Source organism: Phyllostomus hastatus, unplaced genomic scaffold (assembly GCF_019186645.2).
Source record: "Phyllostomus hastatus isolate PE091 unplaced genomic scaffold, TTU_PhHast_1.1 phas_scaffold_385, whole genome shotgun sequence".
In the NCBI taxonomy this organism is placed as follows: Eukaryota; Metazoa; Chordata; class Mammalia; order Chiroptera; family Phyllostomidae; genus Phyllostomus; species Phyllostomus hastatus.
The window spans coordinates 7,983,136-8,006,094 of NW_025334026.1; the positions used below are offsets into that span (position 1 = coordinate 7,983,136).

The window sequence follows — 22,959 nt, forward strand, 5'->3', positions numbered from 1 at the left end:
TGAATTGTGGGGAAAAAGTAGTTCTTTTTTTAATTCCAGTTTTTGGCAGACTGATGCTTTTGTAAAATACAGTAAGAATGAATTACTGGAAAAATAAAATAAAGCAGAGATATAAAAATCAAGTCAACTGGTCACATGTGTAGATATTGGGACAATGCTCTGGATTGCTATAAAAATTTCAATGCTGCCTCTCAGTCCTGTACTTAGCTCATTGCAGACCAGCAACAGTGTCTGGCAGTGGTCCACAGAGCACACGTTGAGTAGCCCTGCTCTGAAGGCCCTATAAGGATTGTATTTGGGTACATTCTTTGTCTGTAGTAATAATATCAGCCTATAGCAATACGAGTTGGGTCTTTGGTACAGGAGAGAAAAAAATGGAAGGTGTATTAGTCTGGGTTCTCCAGAGAAACATAACCAATAGGTATATAGAAATGTAGAAAGATTTATTACAAGGAATTGGCTTACATGGTAGTAGAGGCTGAGAAGTCCCACTGTCTGCAGCTGGCAAGCCGGAGACCCAGGAGAAATGATGGTGTAAGTTCCAGTTGAGTCTCAGTTCCAGTCCAAAGGCAGAGACCAGTACTCCAGCTTCACAGTCAGGCAGAGAAAATGAATTCTCCCTTCCTCTGCCTCCAGCAGATCGGCTGAGCCTCACCCCCAAGGAAGACAATCTGCTTTACTCAGTCTATGGATTCAAATGTTAATTTATCCAGAAATGTCTTCCCAGACATACCCAGAATAATATTTAACCACATATCCGGGCACCCCGTGGCCCAGTCAAGTTGACATGTAAAATTAACTGTGACAGGAGGCCACCATCTCATGTCAATATGAATGGGGCTCTTTGGCTTATTACTCTGCCAAGAAATGCACCAGTTCCTTGATCCTAGAAATAGGAACCACCTTTTTTTTTTTAACCTCTTGACACCTTGTCCATTATGTGAGCACGGAATCAGGCTCCTCAGTGCCCAGGAAATACACTCTTCTTCAGCTCCTGTGCTTTCTGTTCAAAGAGCCTCCTCCTCCTGATAGGGCCAGCTGCTAGTTCACCAGGACCCCTGGTGCTACTCAGCCACTCACGCACCTGAACCCTCAGAACCATAATGCAAAATGCCAGCCAGCTTCTCTCTGAAGCTCACCCTCTGCCATGTCCTCATGCACCCTCCTTCATAACTCAGAATGTTTGTCTTCAATCTAATAGATCTATGACCTCTTCTTTTCTCTGTATCTTGCTTCATATAATCCTTAGCAAACAATTACTGGTATTTATTGAGAATGTGCCTGATGTTAAGTCCAATGGTTTCCATACCTTATTTTATATTTACAAAAATACTATTCAGTATGTATTACAACCCCCATTTACAGAGGAGGAAACTTATGGAAGATAAATAACTTACTTACATGTCTATTAAGGGCAGAGCTAGGATTTCAATCTAACACTGTTTTTGCCTCCAAAGTCCTGATTCTTAATGACAAAATCATATCACTTTACAAAAGACACAGAAAAATTGTCCACATGATAAACAGTCACTTAAATAATATTTCTTAATGAGTAAAACTGCCATTGAAAATATTGATATATTTTTTGTTCATCGCCCTCCATATAAGGATCCATCTTTAAGTTTTAGTTCAGGACCATGTTTATCTTTGCTGATGAACTTAGATGTTCTCCTTCTTTTGCCAAAGATAAAATCTTGCTTGGGTTTCCCCAGGTGGCTTGGAGTGAAATTTAGTCCTTAATTGCAGCAGCTGTTTTTAGCTTACTTGAGATGATGTTCTTCCCTTTTCTGAACAGGACTTTATTTATCTGTATGGATGGTTCAATTGCACATGTTTTCTTTCCTACTAGACTTAGAGCATTTTGGGTGCAGAGACTGAAGGAACTGAATATGTACCTAATTTTGTAAGCCACTTTTTCCAGAAGCAAATTATGTTGATATATCAAATGAGATTCAGTTATGACTAGTTTTTTTTTCTGCAAAGTACTCAGTGTTTATTATGTTGCTGTATGGGGGTATGGCTTAGATATGTTTGTTCGAGTATAATCTTGTTACTAAGCTGTACAAGTTCGTGTGGGGGATCCAAAGCTTCAGACAACCAGGTAAAAGGTGGTAGTGGGAAGCTATTTATAAGATGCTTAGAAACTAGGGGATGAGCAGTGAAATGGGAAGGAATGTTTTCAGTGCCTGTACTGATCTGAGTGGGGCTCCTCCAGGTAGGGAAATTAGATAAGCTTAGTATGGGGTCTTCCCATGTTTACGAAGAACTTCATTGAATGAGAAACTAACAGTGGGTGAGGCAGCCTGAGTCCTGGAACCAGTGCTGGGAGAGAGAAAGCACACAGGGACTGTCAGCCAGCATTGGCTTCTCATTCTCTGAACCTTGGGAATCTAGTCCTTGCTTAGACAATCACGGCTCCTGGTCCCTGTGACCAGGATTGGCCTTAGGAAAAGGGAGATTGACCCCAACTTATACAACTAATACTCACTTCCATTTTTATAGATTTATTTTTAAAAAATTTCCTTTTATTGATTCTAGAGAGAGGGGAAGGAAGGGAGAAAGAGAGTGAGAGAAACATTTGTGTGAGAAACATCACTTGGTTGTTTCCTGCACGTGCCCCAACCGGGGATCAAACCAGCAACCCAGACAGGTGCTGTGAGCAGAAATTGAACTGCCGACCCTTCAGTTTGCAGGATAACACCCAACCAACTGAGCCACACTTGCCAGGGCTGATACTTGTTTTTAAACCTGTTTAATCTGAAATTTAACTAGGAGAAAAGAGGAGATGGCAATTGAAGTGTTCTTCCAGAAAAAGATTCTTGTTTTCTATTTGTGTATAAGGATAGATTTGGCTTAGGAGGGGGAAGTCTTGCTTATAATTAGCGGAAGATGTACATCTTGTAATTGGCAAATGCGTGTGCACTTTGTGACTAGCATCCTGCCATTTACGATGGGCCTGTGGATGTGTGTTTTGTGGATTGTGGAGAGTTAGGATGGTTTGGAGGTTGATGGCTGGCTCTGGCTTCAGCCGTGTGTCTGTTTTACTTTTCTGGGCCCAGAACATTTGTGAGAGTTGCCCCAGTTGTTATAATGAATGAAAAGTACCTTTGATAGAAATAGAGAAATCAGGAAGTGTGGCCTATTTTTTAGGAAGATAATTAATTCGTTTTTAGACATCTTGAGTTTAAAATGAGAGTTTGACATCCGGATGGAAATGTCTTGGCTCAGCTGTGGCTGCTTAGTTGAAATAGCCACTTAGAAGGCTTGTGTTCTAGAAAGGATTTTTTTCACTAGCCAGTTTTGTGCTCTTGGTCCAGCACTGAAAATTTTAGAAGTCTCATTGGTTGATCTCTAAGTCAGCAGCTCTCAGCCCCAACAAGGAAACAAGGACATGGCTAACGTGTGCTCTAGACTGGGGAGAGTGGGGGAGTGCCCAGCTGTGCCTGTCACTCAGTGGTGTCCCAGGGAAAAGAAGACAGGACTCCCATACCCCCAGGTGCATGCGAGCTCCAGCGTTCCATGGGCACAGACTGTTGCCACCATGTGGATTATTTTTCTCAGTGAGCTTTGAGGGTTAGCAAGGTTTGAGTGTTTTGAACAGTCATTCTCAGAGACTGGCCTTCTGTTGGCTGTCTTCTTGTAATGTATACCTTGTTATTCAGCAGTCCATTCCAGCTTATCCTGCAGACACAAGCTTAATGTTGGAAGGGCCTCTGCAAATGACTTACATGGAGAATGATAGGTGTGTGGGGAGAGTGCACAGGGTCCATCTCTCTCCCACAAAGCTCCTGGCAGGGAGGCCCCCGTCATCAACTTGAATGCCCTCAGTGGCCAGGGGTCACCTTCCAGTGCTGCCCAGTTCACCTTCTGGGAGCTCTGTTAAGAAGATGCCTTTTACCCACACCCTGTAATTGACTCCCTATTCTTCCTACCTATTCCCTAACTCTGCTCAGCAGCTTATCAATCCTCTCCGCCCACTTTCCAAATGGGGAAGCTGAACCTGAGATGCTCAGTGGCTCGCTCACTTTGACAGAGAGACATGCTCTTTCTGCTGGAGAGGGCCCTTCTTTCCAACTGCCTTTCCCCTTTTTCCTTGGTACCTGCTCTTTCATTCTCCAAACTGCATCCCTTTCCTTTCATTTTCCCTTAGCCTGGAGCCTCTGGCCTGCCTTGCGCTGCTGGAAACTTCTAAGGCCCAGTGCTGGCCATCTGGTCAGAGGAGCTTTGGCTGGACAGTTTGCTAGTTTGGGCAAGGGGATGCTTTAATTTCCTGAGAGGATGCTGGAAGCTGCTTAGCTCTGGGATACTGTGAGGTGTCATTCACCTTTACAGTAGGGCACATGTGACAGGGGCCTCAGGAGTGTGCTCATAAGCCACTGGTACAACCTGGACAGGCGTGAGGGCTGCTTCTCAGAGATGCAGACTATTCTGCATATTTATCAATACTTAGTGCCTGGCTTTTCCTTCCTGCTTTTGAGTGCTCTGTGAGTGGAACACCTGCTTTGCCTGAGAAAAGTGAAACACTTGGATCTTTCAGGTTCACAGCCAAGATGCCCTGTCCCTGGGCAGCCCGATGTTTCTGGGCTGTGCAGTCCTTTCCTAGGAGAACTGGGACAGTTCTTATCAGGCCAAGGAGAGGGGTATATTCCTATGTACATGGAGAGGCAGCCTGATGATCGTGTGGTGTCCCACAGCCTGCAAGGACAACAGGTTCAAATTCATAAGTAAATGGGAAAAATGAAGTGAGACACAAAATGAAGGAAGGGACAGAACTTGAGATCCTTTGGGAATTGTGCAGGCCATGGGCACCCCGGAGTTTTGTGACTTTCCCTCTAGAAATGTTATTATTTAAAAGAGAACATTAGCCATTTGAAAATGGGGGTGGTCCTGTAAGGAAGGGAAGGAGGAATGAATGACAATGTCTTTTTCTCCTTGCCTCTCTTCTCTTGTGAACAGGGAGAAGATGCCTTTCCACCATGTGACCGCTGGCCTGTTGTACAAGGGGAATTACCTCAACCGCTCTCTCTCTGCTGGCAGTGACAGTGAGCAGCTTGCTAATATCTCCGTGGAGGAGCTTGATGGTAAGGAGCCCGCCCTGTCTGGGATCTTAGCCACCCAAGAGAGCCATTTATGGCTTTTGGGCCTCTAAGGGGAAAGTGCCAGGCTCTGGCCACCACTTGTGGCCAAGTCTAACTGTGGTATGACGAGAAAGGGTTCAGAGATAAATTCTGCCTGATTGACTTCTTTGTGCGGAATAGACCTTGTAGCCTGAAAAATCTATGGTGGCTATTTCTGTTTCCTTGGATACTGACTGGGAGGGCAGCCTTCAACTCCCCAGGTGTATTTTCCAGTTTATGGAAGCTTTATCACCAATGGTGTTGTCCTGTGTCCATATTGTCATTTATGATGGTGCTCAGCTGTGGGGGAGGGTTAAGCCCTGCTAATGACTGTCTCTTGACTTGCGGCCATGGTGCTTTGAATCCTGCCCAGATCAGAACCATCTGGAAACTGTGTCGAGGTAGGAATGGACAGCAGTTATTTTTATTGCCTCTGTTTCTTCATAACACAGTGCAGCCCTTGGTGTTCAGGGCAGGGTTAGGGATGGGAAAAATCTGAGAACGCAATGACTAAATTTGTCCTGGGACAGCTCCTCATTGTATCCCCACTGGTAAACCAACCCCCAGTAAAAAAAATTAAGACAAGGAAGAAGAAATTTTTTGTAGAATAGAGAATTAGGTTGATTTAGCCAGATGCTTGCCTAGGTGCCACATCTGCTGAGGCTAAACCAGAATCAGTTTTACCTAGTGTTTTGGAATGCTGTGTTCCTTATAACACATTTTAACACATGAAGTCTAAATTTATTTTCTAAATGAGAGAAGTCAAAATTAACCCCAAATGGCTCACAGCTTTGCTTTTAAGTGTAATGACCCAAACGAGTACCTTTCTAGGTGCACATCTCTCACACGGGCAAGGTGGGCAGATTCAGCTCTGGGCCAGGGAAGCTGAACTAGCTTCACTTTGAGCAGGAAATGAGAGGACAGGGCTGTCCATAGCTTTTCCTGCCCTTGTTTATTTTGTGGACATGCTTGTCTAAAGGCTTGCTTATTTACAAGAACGAGTGGCAGAGGCTGGTCAGCTGGGTCCAGAGGAGAGGCCGGGATGTCAGGGGGAGTGGGAATGATGTGAGCAAGGCCAGGGTCCTTAGGGCCAGCTGCTGCTCACTGAGGTCTGTCAGACTGGTGGCCAGAGAGGACAGCAGGACCCTCAGATATCCTGGCCTTCAGTTGGCCAGAGAACAGTTAGACACAGGACACAGACGAATGCAAGAGAGCCCTAACTGCCTCTGAAGTGACCCATCCTGGTGACCACAAAGAACGCTGAGGCTGGGCTGGCCGTGTTTGGCAGGAGAGGTGAGGCTCATGCTTTCCCACACCCCAAGGAGTCCCCCCACCCAGTGGAAAATAAGGCGGTGCACTGATTTTGTGGGTTTGCACCTGTGTTGTGTAGGTCTCCTGGGTTGACCAGTTAGCAGGAGTCCCCTCTGTGGGGGCCTGCTGACCAGAGGCCCTGAGAATTGTCAACTCTTGAAGAGGCTGAGATCACTCACCAAATGAAGGTTGCAAATCATCTCTGGCTTTCCCATATCCCGCTTTCCATCTCCCTTTCTCCTCCCTCTACCCTCCCAACTTTGCCATATGTAATAATAAAGAGGCAATTTCTTCAAGACTTCTCAGGGCAATGGCTTGGCTTTTTTTCCCCTGTTAAATCAGGGGCACATGGCTTTTCAAGAGGATGGCTGGCTAGAGTTCAGCCCTTCTCTCTACTTCAGGCACCTGGCTGAAACACCGTCCCTGTTCTTGGGCAAACATCAGAGTTCACCAGCTGTTTTACCCAGGTCCAGGCAGCTGAGCGGGGATGAAATTTGTCTTCTTAGCAGGTGAGATGAACAGGGAGTGATTCGAACAGCCCTCAAGCGCAGGTGAGCAGGCTCAGCAGTGAAGCCTTGGGGGCAGGGTGGGGCTTGGTGGAATGAAGCAGGACTTTATGGCCCGAGGGTGGCTGGGGAAGATGCCATGTTTGTCCTTTAGGAGGGTAATCCTAGCTCTCGGCCTGGCGAGAGAGACTGTTTATTTTCTGACAGAAGACTTCTACTTCTTTATTTTTTTTTGCCAAGGTGACTCCTGAGTTATGAGTGCTCCTGCTTTTTTTTTTTTTTACCAGCATTGTGGGACTCGGGAAGGGCTGTGCAGATGTGCACTGAGTTTAGAGCAGGCGGACAGGGTCTGAAAACCAGCTGGTGTGGGTCATTTCAGAGGACTGCATGTTGGTGCTTTGGGAAGCTAAGGTTTCGAAGGCTTTGCCTGTTTGGTGTTCTCTCGGGGCCACCTCATGCCAAGCTGAGTCCTAAAGTCCTGCCTTTCGAGGCCACCCATTTATCCTCAGAGGTCTCGTGGTGTTGCACAGGGAGTTGATGTGGTGGATACTGGTGAAGCATCCTTTGTGGTCTGTCCGCCTCAGGAGCAGACTTTAGTTGGGTGCCATTCTTACTCCCTGCTCCTCACCCCATACAGCACTGAGCCTCTGCTTCAATGTAAGGGTCAAAGGGGCCCAGTCCATGGGTGGGTCCCTCTGAGAACAGGCATGACAAGAGCCTCTCTCCACGCAGGCCATCTCCAGCTGACATCCACAACGGGAAGTTTCTGTTTCTTTTTTTTACACAACACTCAGGGGGAAATAATGCAAAGCTGCCTCAAATTGGCCAGGTTGGAGGTGGAAACCACCCAACAAACAAACTCATCAGGATGAATTTGTCATTCATTCATTCATTTATTCATTTCTTCATTCCCACTCATTCATTCATTACAGGAATGTTTACCCAAATGCTTTCTGGGCAGAGGAGGAAATCAATAAGTATATTTGTTTCCAGTCCCCAAAGAATTTGCAGTCTACCCAGGGAGTTCATTTATATACACAATTAATTAGCAGTATCTTGCACTTTTACAGGGTGCCATGTGAAATTTTATTTGACATGTAAATTATAATTTTTAAAAAACAGTTTTTGAAATGCTATTTATTGAATGATCTTGTGATGCCATCTTAATCTTAAACTGATTTCACTTCTATCTGAAGTTCATTCATTTTCATTAATATATGATATATTCCATTATATATAACTCAATTTCCCTAGCCATTCTCTTCAGGATGGATATTTGGGTTTCTGGTTTGGGGCTATGAGGATTTCACGCAGCTGTCTCCCTTCTTGGAGCAGCTGTGATGTTAGGGTCTGCAGTCCTCTTGGCTTCCTCGCAGCAGTTGTGAAATGTCAGGGTGTAGACATGTAGACATGTCTCATTATTTTGCCAGTGACAGTGTGAGCCCCTGGATTGCTTTCTCAGGCCTTCCTTTGAGCTTAGGTTTGTTTGATTTCACATCTTTGATGGTAATTATTTCTGTTTCTTCTTCAGGAATGCCTCTCATTTTAATGCTAGATTTTCATTCGTTTTTCACATTACGTGTCTCTTCTCTCATCATTTTTCTCTTTTTTGCACTTCTGCATTCAGCATTGCTTTTTGCGTGTACCTTCCACATCACTGATTTAGTTGTCTGCCATCATTTAAAATTGTTAAAATTATTTATTATAAAATTTTAAGTGATTTATATATGTGTATTATATATACATAAATTTTATATGTATACATATATCATATATATACGTATAAAGACTTTTAATTCAAGTGTCCTGACTAATGCTGCCTTTATGTTGCATCAGATGTTTTTGTATGGTCCCTTTTGCTTTTTTCTGTTCTGCTTTGCAATTCAGCCATTATAGTTCTTTGTAGGACCATTATCTGTGAGCAAACAGTGTTCGTAAAAAGTCTTTAACCTCTTCTGTTCTATCTTCGCTTTATCCCAAATCTGGGATATTTTCCCCCTTTTTTGGCCAGATTGGAGAGTCTGGTTTCTAGGAGACATTTATCTCTCTAGCCCATAGCTTCTGGGCAGAAGTGGGGTCTTGACTGCCCCTCCTGTTGGGCTGGCCCCCTGGGCCACACAATTATATAACTCCTTTGTTCTTCCCCTCTCCTGCTCTCCTCCCTGCTCCCAAACTAGTATCCAGCATTTAGGGACCCCAGGTACATTCTGGTTCTCATTTCCTCTGCGGATAATCCAGAAAGGGCTGCACTAACTCATGTCTCTAGTTACTCTCAGAGTTGTGTTTCCTGAAGGAGCTTAAAAAAGAGGTGCCACCAAAAAGAAAAAGGACTCATAGGCCTGGACAGCAATGTGGTGATTGCTGGGGGGTGAGGTGGGTGGAGGTGGAAGAAGGTAAAAGGGGGATAAATGATAGTGGGAAAAATGCAATAAAAAATTATGAAAAAAAAAGAAGTGCTGCCAAAGTAGGTTCGGCTTGGGAACTGGATCACCACGGAAACAGTCGCTAGGAAATAAGGGAGTGACTGCTTGCTCTGTGGGTCAGTGTGGCCTCTGGGTCCCTGGCAAGGGTGAACAGTGGTGGTAAGTCAAGTCCTCCTTCACAGTGTGCCACTGTAGTTCTCAGGTGGGTGGAAGTTGCGTTTCTCCAGTTTCACTAGCATTGCAATTAGCGAACATTCTTCAGGCTCACACATGTGTCCATATCTCAAAATCAGTATTCCTGGTGATGTGCTCATACATATATTTTGGGCAGTATTTTCATTTCAGTTTGGGAGTGCATGTCTTGGTCTGCCACTCTTCCATCATGAAGCCGCCTTTTAGTAGTTGGCTAACATCATTGGGACTGTCCCAGAATCCTGGCTTCACCATGTTCCTCAATGACCCACATTTGCCTAATGCAGTGGACATTCAGTATCTGTTCTGGACTTCTGCAGCATAGGGCAGTGTTTGTCACACCTTTGGTTGTGGTTTGTCACTGAGCTGGCATCATGTCACTAGCTGGCCCTCCGCCTACCTCTTTTCTACCTCTTTGTTATTTTCACTCTCCTTTGTGTGCCCCTTATGTCCTGCTCACTCCTTACACACTGCTGTCTACCCCCTGGACGTCTGTGTGCCGATCGCCTCAAGATCTTCAATTTCTGCCTCCCTCCTGAATTTTAGACTTGCTACCTATAGTCCTGCATAGATGTCCCATAACTTTCTTAAACTCCAAAGATCTGGAGCCCTACAGATTTCCCTTGTTCTCCCAACCTGCCCTTTCTGGGGAATTTTTCCCAGGAAATTGTATCACAGTGTACCCAGTCAGTACAGTGGTAGTTTGGGAGTCATCCTTGGTTTCTCTTTTTCTTACTTCCCACATATAACTGGCAAAGTGCTGCTGATCAACTTATTTCATAAATATTCCTTCCTCCCTGACGACCTCGCGGATCCCTTTGGCCGGGTCCCCACTTTCTGTACAACAGCAGTCGTCAGTAGGAGAGCCCCTTGTACCTCGCCCATGATATCACCTGTACCAGGCAGTTCAGTTCCATTTCATCGGAGGGCTGCTCCTCACTTACGTACTTTTTTTTAAAGATTTTATTTATTTATTTATTTTTAGAGAGGGGAGGGAGAAAGAGAAAGAGAGAGAGAAACATTAATGTGCGGTTGCTGGGGGTCATGGCCTGCAACCCAGGCATGTACCCTGGCTGGGACTCGAACCTGCGACACTTTGGTTCGCAGCCCGCGCTCAATCCACTGAGCTACGCCAGCCAGGTTTTTTTTTTTTTTTTTCTCACTTACGTACTTGATTAAGTTTTCCCTGTGCTATAACTTTTTTCTTTGTGTCCTACAAATGCTTGTATATAAGTAAGTACATATTTAAGATTTCTTCAGCTTTTAAAAAATCCTCAAATCCACAGAGGTTTGGAAAATATAGTGAATACCTTTCATTTGAGTGTTAATATTGCACTGTTTGCTTTTTAAACTTTGTTATCAATTACTAATTTGCTTTACTCAAAACATGAAGTTCACTATCCTATTTGTTTTTCTGAATGGAAGCCCCTTGGCCAAGGCAGACCTGGATGTCAATTGTATGTTGGTGAGGGGAGAATGGGTCTGGGGAAGCATCTGCTTTCTTTCTCTTTCATTCTCTCAACACTCACACACACAAATACTTTTTTTCAGTTTTAGAATAAAATTTTTTTAATAGTTTCCATTTCTCTAATGAAATAATCTATCTGTTTACTCATTAAAACAGTGTTTTAAAAATTCTTTGGACAAGCTCTGACTTGTGTGGCTCAGTGTATTGAGTGCTGGCCTGTGAACCAAAGGGTTGGTGGTTCAATTCCCAGTCAGGGCACATGCCTGGGTTGCTGGCCAGGTCAGGCTCCCACTTGGGGGCGTGCGAGAGGCAACCACACAGTGATGTTTCTCTCCCTCTCTTTCTTCTTCCCTTCCTCTCTCTCTAAAAATAAATAAAATATTTTTAAAAATTCTTTGGACATATTTTCATATATTTATAATAGCCCTTAAAGTCTTCATGTATTATATCCAACATGTAGGTTCTAGGCTGTCTTGGGGTTAGTTTCTACTGTCTTTTTTTAGATGATAAAATTTTTTGTTTGTTTCTTGCAGGTCTGCTAACATTTGACTGTACACCAAACACTGTAAATACTGTGTTATACAGACTCTGTGTTCTGCTTTCTTTCTCTGAAGAGGGCTGATTTTTGCTCTACTACCTTAGTTACTAGCTGACAACCATAAATGTGTGTGGGTTTGGTTTTATGCTTTGTTAAGGTATGCTTTGTTAGCTCTTAAGCTCCTTGAACTTCAGTCTCCAAACTCTACCTTCCTTGTGGATCTGGTCAGGGTTTGGTTAGAGTGAGTCTAAAGTAGGCTTCTATAGTGTGGTCGTTACTTTTACCACATGATCTTTCTAGTGTCCCAGCTGGATGTGCAGGGATGTTAATGAGGTTTTTCAGACATCTCCTAGGACTGCTTAAATTCTAGTATCTGTTCTCTCTTCTCAAACTCATAGCAGCTGCTTCCTGGTAGTCTGGTTTAATCTCAACTTGTATAGCCCAATCTTCAGCCAAGTATGCATAGGGAACCCACACATGGGCTTTTGGGGCCCCTGTCTGCATAGTTTTCTTCTCTTTGCTGTCTTACCCTGCAGATTCCAGCCCCTTCATCTATCCCAAAGTATGAGTTGTCATTGGGCAGTTGTCCCCAGGCAGAGAACCAGGGTGAACATGGGCTTGTCCTGGGCATTTCTTGTCTCCCTGTAATTACAGTCTTGTACTGCCTGTCGTGTAGTACCTGAAAACAGAGGGTTTGTATATTTTGTTCAATTCTTTGGTTGTACAGCTTCTGTTGGAAATGATCTGTCTACATGGGAAACTCATATCTATCTTTTAAGTTTCAACATTATCATTGTTATCATCATCATCATCATCAACATCATCATCATCACAGCTGAGTAATTATTACATACTAGGAACTGTTCAAAGTACATTATATGAATTAACTCATTTAACCCTTTCAATAATCTTATGATATAGGTACTATGATTAACCCTATGTTTGCAAATGTGGAAAATGGAGAGTTTAAGTCACCAGTAGCGTCACTAGCACATGTTGGACCTGGGAGGCAAACTGCCACCTCTCGTCAGAGCTCATGCCTTTTAACTTTAATGCTCTGAATCCTCCTGCCTGGTAGATGAGACCCTTTGTGCCTTCCCTGCACCCTCTGCCTCTATCATGCATATCACTGCCACCACTGTGACACATGGGTGAGAACTTGTCTGATTAGTCAAACTTCCTGTGGGTGGAGAGATATTTTTAAAGCTCTGTGTGAGCCCAGTGTGCTCCTCACGGGGAGCAGAGATGCCCTGCAGCCTGGGAGGGCTGGGGATGGGCATGAGTTCATGCTGGAAGGGGGCTGGCTTCTGTGCCAGACCTTCCAAATGATCTTTCCCCACCCCCACCCACCTGGTCCATCATATATTTTCTTGTAAAAAAAACTCTCCCCCACCTCCTTTCTCTCCTTTATTTTTGCTCGTTGATGAAAAAAACCAGAGGCATACCCTACTTGCCTTTTATGAGACATTTCCTTCTGCAGCCTCTTCAAGAGGGGTTTTCAGGAGGCAGAAACATTACTGTTACAAGAAGAGAAGCTCATGACTCTTATATGAGAAACCTGGTGGCTCAAAGTTCACTCCTCTGGAGAAGGCAATAAAACCTACACAATGAACCCCATTATCCAACCAGGGTAGGAATTCCAGATACGCAGCTCTGTTCCCAGGCTGGGAATTAGCCTTACAACCTGGGTCTTTTATCTGTGTGGGTACTTTCCTTCTGGGGGACTGACCTGCCTTTGAGCTTTGAGAGAATTGTTGTGTGGAAAGTTAGGAAGCTCTGTTAACAGAGTACAGAGGGGCTTCTCTGATGGTAGCTGCTTCCAAGGACCCACTCCTTAAAGGGATATTTATCTAAATCTTCTTCTGTAATTTTCTGCATCATGTTCAGAAAATATATTTTGATAGCTATGGTCAAGAAGGAAGCCTGAGTATTATCCCTGCCACTTTCATTTTATTCATTTGTAATCTATGTGGTACCTGTTGCCAAAAGTGATCCAGACATTGTGTGATAAAAGAAGAAACATGAACTGCAAAGGCTGTCAGAATAGAAGTAAAAAAGAAAAACCCACATATAAAGAGGAATAAAAATTGTGACAGTCTCTAAAACAAATACATGTGGATAAGCATTACATTTGGCTCCAGGCTTTTAATTGGCTGGGGCAAGATGGTAATATGAGTTTCATTATTCCAATGAAAGCTGTAATGTGTCCCATTAAAAGAATAGTCTTCTCATTTATGTTTTAAATAGGTTCCCTTGGCCCATAATAAAAATACCCAATATAAAAGCATTTTAAAAATCTGTTTCTACTTGTAGTAATGGCTTCTGATAGTGGTGGCTGTCAATGAAGGATGAGGTGCTAATCTTAGACTCCCTAGCTGCAGAGACGAGGGCAGATTGTAGTCTACAAAGCCTTCCCATCAGATGATTCTAAGTATGCTGTAGAACACGTTTCTCTGATTCCTACTCCTAAACCCTGCTTAGAAGAAGTAATATCTTACATGAAAATTTAAGAACCTGCATTCCAAAGCATGAACTTGACTTGGGATATTTGAGGAACAGGAGATACGAACCACTCATTTCTATCATAAACTAACTTTGAAATTGTTCCTGTGGAACCTTCCACTTTCAGCAGAAGTGCATCCTAATAGATCTAAAGTAGTTAAGCTCCACAGCGCTTCCTCAGGTAATTCAATAAGTTGACCTGTTGAGTAGAATTGTTCAACATTATTCATCTGGTTGCTGAAGACATTTTGCCAAAACTCATTGTTCTGATGTCAGCTTTATTGATTCTGGGTTGTCTCTCCTCATGGTAATTGGCCAACAGCAGCTTCAGCTGTTTTCTGGGACTACTTAGGGATGTAATGTTAGTAGTATGTTCTAGCAGGGTTGTTCACTGGCCTTTCCTCTTCACAGTGGCATCCAGGGCACCTCATCTAATCACTGCTTCAAATAATTAAAAAGCAGGTGATGAGCTAGAACATAGCCATTTAAAATACAAATTTTCTCTATGAAGGTGGTCATTTCTAATTTCTCTAATGCTCAAGCTGAATTTACATTGAGGCTTGTATTGCTATATTGCTGTGTAACAAATTACTCCAAAGTTCTTTATTTAAAGTAAAAAAAAATTATCTCACAGTTCTGTGGATCAGGAATTCAGATCAGGAATGGTGCAGATGGCTGGTCTTATCCAAATTCTTTCAAAAGGTTGCAGTTAAGACATTTGCTGAGACTGCAATCATCTGAAGACTTGACTGGGGCTGGAAAATTCAATTTCAAGTTCACTCATGTGGATCTTGGCTGGAGGCCTCAGTTCTTCCCACGAGGACCTCTCCATAGGACTGGAATTTGGCTTTTCCTAGAATGAATACTCATTTTATGATCTTGTCTCAGATGTCACAGATTGTCACTTCTGCCTCATGTATTGGTTAAAAGTGAGTCACTAAACACAATCCACACTCAGGGTAAGTGGAATTAGGCTCCATGTTTTGAAGGGAGGAGTATCAAAGAATTAACAGATATATTTTAAAAGCTTCAAAGACCATACAAATTGGCTTAGAGATGGCTCCTTGCTATTGAATTATAAGTTAATGAAATGTTATAGGAAGTTCTAAAATAATACTTAGAAATTTCTTTATGCAGTGAAGAAGAGAGGGCCAATGGTCATTGCTGTAAAAACAGGAATTAAAGCCTACCTGATTTTTTTCCCTCCTATTTATTTTCTTTTTATTCAATGTATCAGGGTAACTGGTTAATAACAGTATATAAATTTCAGGTATACAGCTTTATAATATAACATCTGTATACTCTATGTGTTGTCACCACCCAAAGCCTAGTCTCCTTTTATCACCATATATTTTATCTCTTTTCCCTCTTTGTCCTCTCCTCAAAGCTTGTCTGATCTTCAGGGAGCAGGGTCTCTGGAGTCCCTCAGACCAGGGTTCCCATCTCAGGAATACTATTGAGCAGCTGCAACAGAGGTGGTTAGTTCTTCCCCAATATAATTTTGTAGTAACAGACATTTTAGCTGGACAAATGGATGCTAGAATAAAGACTACATTTCCCAGTCTCCTTAAGAGCTAGGTGTGGCCATATTAGTGAATTCTGGCCAATGAGATGTAAGCAGCAGTGACATTGGGTAACTTGGGTACACTTTGTTGCATCTTTTTCTTATCCTCCTCTTACTAGATGGGAGTGCCATCATCTGACACTAAGGGAATGTCACCTAAGGGTGACAAAGTGGTGAGTTGGAAGGAGCCCAGGTGCCTAAAGATGGTAGAAGGGAGAGAAACTAACTCCTGTTTTGCTTTTTTTTTGTCATATGGACCTAAACACATCGAATGGGCAGCTGTGTATCCACAGACAAGAAATCCAACCTCTAACCCTATTTTCCAATAATTAAATTAGCGTCTTATATATAATACTACCTTTAGGAATCTCCTGCTTACTATTTTTGAAGAGGAAGTATTGTAGATGATTAGGAATGGTGGATCTATAATTTCAAAGCATTGAAGATTTGTTATTTTTATAATATATACAGTATATATTTTTATACTATATACTATATTTCAAATTCATCTGTGAAAGGAAGAAGTTCAGCAGAGCCAGCAGGAAAGGCAGGATGGCACAGACCCTGGAGGCTCCAGGAGATCATTAGCTTCCGGTCAGTTGGTCCTATCCTTGAGGGCGAGGCCTATGTACCTCAGGTTCATCCCTGTGAGCACACATAGTGAAGGCATCAGCACATAGTGACTGCTCAGAAACACCTGTTGAATAAATGAATGCCAGGTTTTCTGATAAGAGGAGTTTGTGGCAAAATGAGCTAATTGTTCCTGATTATTCATTCTATAACAAGAGTGGAATCGGGATGATACACATGGCAGTGAAGTGTGGTTGATCATACATGGCATTTGAAGAGGAAGTATTGTAGATGATTAGGTCACCTACTTCAGGGCTCCATGAGATTTGGTTTTCTCACCTGTACAATGTGGATAATAGTATATACTTTACAGAGATAATATGAAGGAATACACATAGAGTGAGTTACTGTTGTGTATTTGTCATATAGTAAGTGCCCAATGAATAACAATGGTATGAGTAATAGCAATTGTTGCAGTTGTTGTTATGATGACAACAGTGACAATGATGATGACTGTCATGACAAGACACACTCAGATAAATGGTTATTACTCTAGCCTTGGGGCAAGTTGGCTCTTCAGAGGAAAAAGCAAAAACACTAGTCAGTATTATGCAATTGTCCTGTTAGGACAGACACACTTCAGAATGTGGGTGCCCCTAACTGGAAAGGCCTATTAAAGTGGAAGTATATGGACACCCCACAGTGATTCTCTGTCTTAGCTCTAAGCTCATCAGAACACCTTTCCTAGTCCCCTTGCCTCATCCAAAACCCTGCCCTCATTGGTATGGAGGTCAGTGTCTAAACTGTCAAGAAAGGAGAGGAAAAGGGACCCAATGACATTGGCTTCTAAACCTTCTATTGTCCTGAGAACTAGAACAGGGGTGTCAAGCTCATTTTCACCAGGGGCTACATCAGCTTCTCTGTTGCCTTCAAAGGGCTGAATGTAATTTTAGGACTGTATAAATATAACTACTCCTTAACTAGGGGCAAGGAGCTTGGCACTGCCACCAGGTAGAAACAAGGTGCCAAGCCAGAAAAAACAAGGTGGTGGGCAGATTTGGCCAACGGGCCTTATGTTTGTCACCCGTGAACTAGAACAAGGATCCTTTATGACCTGGCCTTTGACATGGGAAATATCCATGGATGGTTGGAAATTTAAACCTTACAGGTTCTCACTGAGATGCTCCCAAGGATGAGGAGTGCACATGGCTGTATATGTCCTTAAAAACAAAGTGAGACCTGATGTATCCCACAATATTTGTTTTATGGGTTGGAGGAAAGATGGGATGGGAAATTGGGGAGGGCCTGAAATCACAGCTCGATGACCAGAGCTCATACCTCCTTCAGAATGGAACATCATCAGCTCTTTGAGTTCAACACATTAGAAGGAAGTTTTCCATTCTTCCTCTCTGAAGTGAGAGGCTCTTTTGGAATAGTGATGGTTTCTGGAAATGAAAGAACCTGACCACTGGTTTGTTGGGGTGTAGCTTTTGCGAACAGTAGCATCCCTGTCCCCTGCTGTTCCCTTACCCAGCTTCTTTCCACTTCCTCAAGGTTCCCCTGACTTTATTTCATTAAAATTCAAGGTCATTTTTCATTTTAATGTTTCTTCTAAACTCGAAACATCAACTTTAATATTGTTTGTTACCCTAAGGTCTTCTTTGTGATATAGGAAAGTTATCCTTCTTTTTTTCATAAAGCTGCTAAAATAAGTGGCTCTAGCATCTGAAGTAATGCTGGCCTAGGGAATGTGCCACCATTTGCACGCTCAGGTGTAGGAATAGTTAGGCTGGTGCCAGTTGTCTGTGCTTTATTGGTAATTGCTCTGCTGATATTGCTCTGCTTGAGGCCCTAGTGAAATGGGCCTCAAGATATGTAGCTGGGCCATCTGGGTTGCAGTCTAGCATCTCTGCCTAGAAGCATGGTACCAGGGACGAGTCCTAAAATTCTTGGTCTGTTGCCTCCATGCAATTTGTAGGAGACTTTAGAGAGCGTAGTCTCCCTGCCATCTGGTGTCCAAGTAGGATAGGTGGGGAAGGAGAATCACAGGGACAAACCTGAGAACTGTGTTTCCTGTACCTCCATGGGGCCTCTCTTCAGACAGCCATGTGCAGTTTCTCAGCCAGCACCTAATGGGGCTGAAAGAACTTCTGAGACTTTCAGGTGAATGATTGATCATAATTTTATGCTAATCTCTTTAAGAACCCTTCAGAGGTGCCATCTATTTCTGGGAAAAATGCCTTGAGCTTCCTGCTGAATTCTCTTGCTAGATTTTGAAGACCCTGAATATGCAAATTAAGAAACGTGTTGTTCTGAATTTTGAGTCCCCAGAGACTGAGGTTAGTCAGCCTAGAGGACAGGATTCTGAAGAGCCTCGAAGATGCTAAAGGCCAAGCCAAAGAATATGCTAAGTCAGGGGCTTTGAACCTGAGGCCTGTGCTTCTCTTGGAATTTCTGAATATTGTGTATGTTTATGAGTTGTGCTTTTTTTCTGGGGTGAAGAGATACAACTTGTGTCATATTCTTAAATGGGTTCAACAAAAGGGGTTGAACAAAAGTCATACCAATTACTTAAAGGGGTTGAACAAAAGTCATACCAATTGCTGACCTACACCTTGTGAACTGGGCCTCTCTTATACTCCTCACCACACAAAGGATTTGTTTGGTTTTGGTTTCTCTGGGGAGACAAGACAAGGTGTATTGTTGCATGCTTGTGAGGCCCTTCTCGTCTTTACAGAGATTGCATTGGTTGTGGAGTGGAGAGAGCATTCGAGGGAGCGGATCTGGAAGCTAGGGCACCACCAGGAACCCATTATCATAGTCAGGGGAGAAATGGTGAGGGCCTAACCTTAGCAGGTGTCTCAGACTGGCAGAGAAGTGGGCTTGGGAAGTTAAAAATGCAGACACTTGGCCATGTTTATGTTATCCAATTTAATGCCTGCATTGACTCTGGGAGGTGTCATTGTCCCCATTACACACATGAGTGAAATTAGCATGAAAGGGATGATGTTACTTGCCCAAGGTCACACAACTAATAATTGATAGATGAGATTCATGCTCTGCTTTCTCTGATACCGAAGTTTCATGCCCTTCATTAACTCCATGGTATACCATCTCCACCAGAGCAGGTCTTGAGGTATGGATGTGGGGTGGGTGAGGCAGAAGAGGAGTCAGGTGCATAGCTACCTAATTAGGTAATTAGGTGCAGGTGGTGCCAGTCACTGAGACCAGAAATACAGGAGCTGGAACAGGGGAGGAAGAATGTGATGAGAACCAAAGGCTGTTTCACTTGGATGGAGATGGCCAGTGGGCCCTTGGACATTGAATTCTGGGGCTCAAAGCATTTGGGCAGGAGATAGAATTTTGGAATCTTCATTATACTGAAGAGATGGATAAAAGAAAGTATCAAAGACTGAATCCGAAGGCCCATCAGGCATTCATTTCTTTGATCTCAGATGGTTGCTGGTGATGGGATTTGAGAAGCACTATGTCTGCACATAAGCATCTTTGTACCCTTTAACTGTGTTTTGCCATGTGTGGTCCCCCTGGTTATCATATTCTCAAAAGCCAAAATCCACTGTCAGAAGGAAGAACTCTGTATTAAAAATAGGTCACCCCTTTGCGCCCAATTAATTCGTTTGGTTGATTGACAGGGCCCCTTTGTTTTAAACTTTGTTTCAGTCAGGAACTTGCCTAAACTCATTGGCTGTGTTAGATTTTCAAAGTTTGCTCCAGCTGCTGATGATGCCAAGTCTCTTTTTAAGGGTGTCATAGAAATACACTGTAGTTTACTCTGCTAAATAGACCTAAAAGAAACTGTGCTACTTCAAAGGTTGCCTGCTTATAGTTAGGACTGCCCCAGGCAACCCCAAGGCCGCAGATGAAGAACTGGACTTCCTGCCGGCAGTGGCGAATGCCAGGGATTCTGGAGTGAGACTGAACTTGATGCGAGTCCTGCATCTGTCATTGACCATCTCTGTGCCTTTGGGCAGGTTTTAAACACACATATGTCAGTGTCCTCAACCGCAAAGCAGGGCACATAGTACCCACCTCATAGGAAAAGCATGTGGCAGGATGCCCATGGTGCCTTGCACATGGCAGAGTGCTCTGTAGGGGCTGGGTGTTAATCTTACTGCTTGGCAGGCCAGGGGGGAGCAGTAAGAGTAGATGGAAACCCTGACGTTCTTTTCTCTTTCTCCTGCCTTGGCCAGTTGAAAAGGAGTTGATTGAACCAAACTGGAAAGTGCAAAACATCCATTTCATTTGAACATGAAAGAACAAAACTAAGCCTTAGTTGTGATTCTGGAATTGGGTCACATTTTCATCTTTTTCAGAGGTGTGTGTGTGTGTGTGTGTGTGTGTGTGTGTGTGTAGAGGACAGAGGTGCCGAGAACCTTGATTCTGGCCTCACCTGAGAGCCTTCTCCATAGAATCTCTGGAGGTCCTCAGACCACAGGGGCCCTTCCACCCCAACATGCTACCACGGTGGTATGAACTTAGAATTCAACAACATTTTGCTGACGTTATTGTGCTGGGCAAACAGGGATATCAGGGGAGAGGGATCACATTTACTGAGCATTTATTTTGTGCCAAGTACTTATACTAGGCTATATTACTTTCCTCTTCCTCCTTCTTCCTTGTCACCCAAAAGAGTTACCCTCCTCCCTTACCCCACAGTTGTTTTCACCTTTCCTTTCTTTGCACTTCAGGAACACGCTGGTTCTGCTGCAGGAGAGAGGTCAAATGGGTAGGAGTACTGGAGAGGAGGGTACTCTCAGGTTTAAAGGGCCTAGGGTGTATTTCCTCATCCAGCTATGATCAGGGCTAGGTTTGCCCATGATTAAGGCAAGAATTACTCAAGATGGAATGTCTTTCTCAAAGTATAGAGGCAATAAAATCTGCCATCTAATACAACACTAATGGTGTCCTCACAAGTTGTTAAATCTTGCAAGTTACCCATATGTTTAGTATATCTCCCTTTAAAGGATATTTAAGTGTGATAAGATGTCAAGATAGGTGCTAATGGCTTCAGGTTGACTTGTGGCACATGTCACAGCTGTGAGCTCAGAACAGATGCCATCCCCTCTGCAAACAAACAGACAAACAGCTATAGAAGAGACGTGTTTTCCTCTGAGCCACCAATGATAGTTTTTTATTGTAATATGGTTTTTGGTACTAAAGCATTGCCCACTCATGTCTCTATGACGACAAATGTCTTCATAGAGAAAGAGACTCTGTGTGTGTGCTTGAGATGCTCCAGGTCACTCGGGAGGCTGAGGAGTGGGGACAGCAGACAACAGACCCAGGGCAGGGAACTCATACATCATGTTGTATGTTCATGGCCTTAACGAATTACCAGGCAGAGACAAATTGAGCACACTCTCACAATCATGCTTTTTGCATTCTTCCCAAATTTGACCCAGTTCTGAACAAGTTCTAAGGAAAAAAACACAAAAACAGAAAAGGGCATTTGTAGAGAAGACAGCTATAAAATCGTCCAGTGCCAGGCTAAAGAAACCCAATATGAAAACATACCTCGTGGTGAGATTCTGCAGCACACTGGGCAAGAAAGACAGCATGCCAGCCAGAAGGTTGAGAAGCTTCCTGTGTATTCTGGGCATTGGTTGGTCTAGTTTGCAGTCAGGCAGTGTGGCACAGTAGGTGGAACCTCAAAGAGGAGCAAAAACGGAGCTTCAGTTTATCTCTAAGTAAAACAGGGGTCATTATCTCGGAGTCACACCTTGCCTCACAGAAGAAAATTGTGAGAGCTAAGCTATCAGTTGCATACCACTAATACATACATGAGAAATAATAACGGAAGTTGTTAATTACATTTTAATAGATAAAAAGTTGCATTCTTTGCATCCTGCAATATACAAACATGAGGTCAAGATATTAAAAGTCAAAATGATCCATCAAGGGAAGGGAGGACTGATTGAAAGATGGTGAAGGTAGTAGCCAGAGAACATATATGCGTGACCCATGGACATGGACAACAATGAGGGCATTGCCTGAGGCAGTGGGGGTGTTGAGTGGAGGGGAGCAAAGGGGAAAATTGGGACAACTGTAATAGCATAAACAATAAAATACATTTAAAAAAGTGATCCATCAGACACGGTCCTGCTCTTAAGGACCCAGCTAAGAGTCCCCAGCTACTTTTAGGTAGAGCAGGGTGCATGAGACGTGGCTCTCAGAACAGGGGACCTGTGGCCCTCACACTGTGCAGGGCCTACTGTCTTTCTCTGAGCTGTGTTTTCCTCACTTGTGAAAAAAAAGAGAGAGAGAGATAGTAATGTTGACCTCAGAGGTGTTTTTTAAAAATATCAAAGGCATAATATTCATTGATTTGTTCACTCATTCCAGGAATGTTTATTGAGTACCTGTGATGTTTCAGATACTGCTCTGAGCTCTGGGACCCAGCACGGGATGAAGCAGAATTCCCTGCCCTTGTGGGGCTTCTGCGCCTGTGGCAGGAGATAAAGTTTATTGTACGACGACGAAATAGAACAGAGGTGGGAAAGGGGGGTGTTGAGTTGGAGGGTGGCTGTTGTATTAATCTAGATGAGAGATAATGGTGGCCAGTAACCAGGGTGGTGGCCACTGAGGTGGGAGGAGTAGTCAGATTCTGGATCTGTCTTGAAGGAGGATTTATTGAGATTTGCTGATGGGGTGGATGTGGAGTATGTGAGAAAGACTGGAGTCAGGGGTGACCTCAAGGTTTTTGGCCTGATCAGCTAGAAGAATGGAGAGGAGATTCACTGGTGTGGG

At 43.5% G+C, this 22,959-nt stretch overlaps 1 protein-coding gene across 3 annotated transcripts in view; it reads left to right on the forward strand.

The window, feature by feature from the left end:
* CALN1 (calneuron 1) overlaps nt 1-22,959 on the forward strand; it is a 479,834-nt gene that overhangs the window by 139,153 nt on the left and 317,722 nt on the right. For all 3 annotated transcript variants that reach the window (XM_045819681.1, XM_045819682.1, XM_045819683.1), the window contains one exon: nt 4,957-5,081. In XM_045819681.1, coding sequence (XP_045675637.1) covers nt 4,957-5,081 — 125 coding nt within the window. The remainder of the gene's footprint in view (nt 1-4,956; nt 5,082-22,959) is intronic.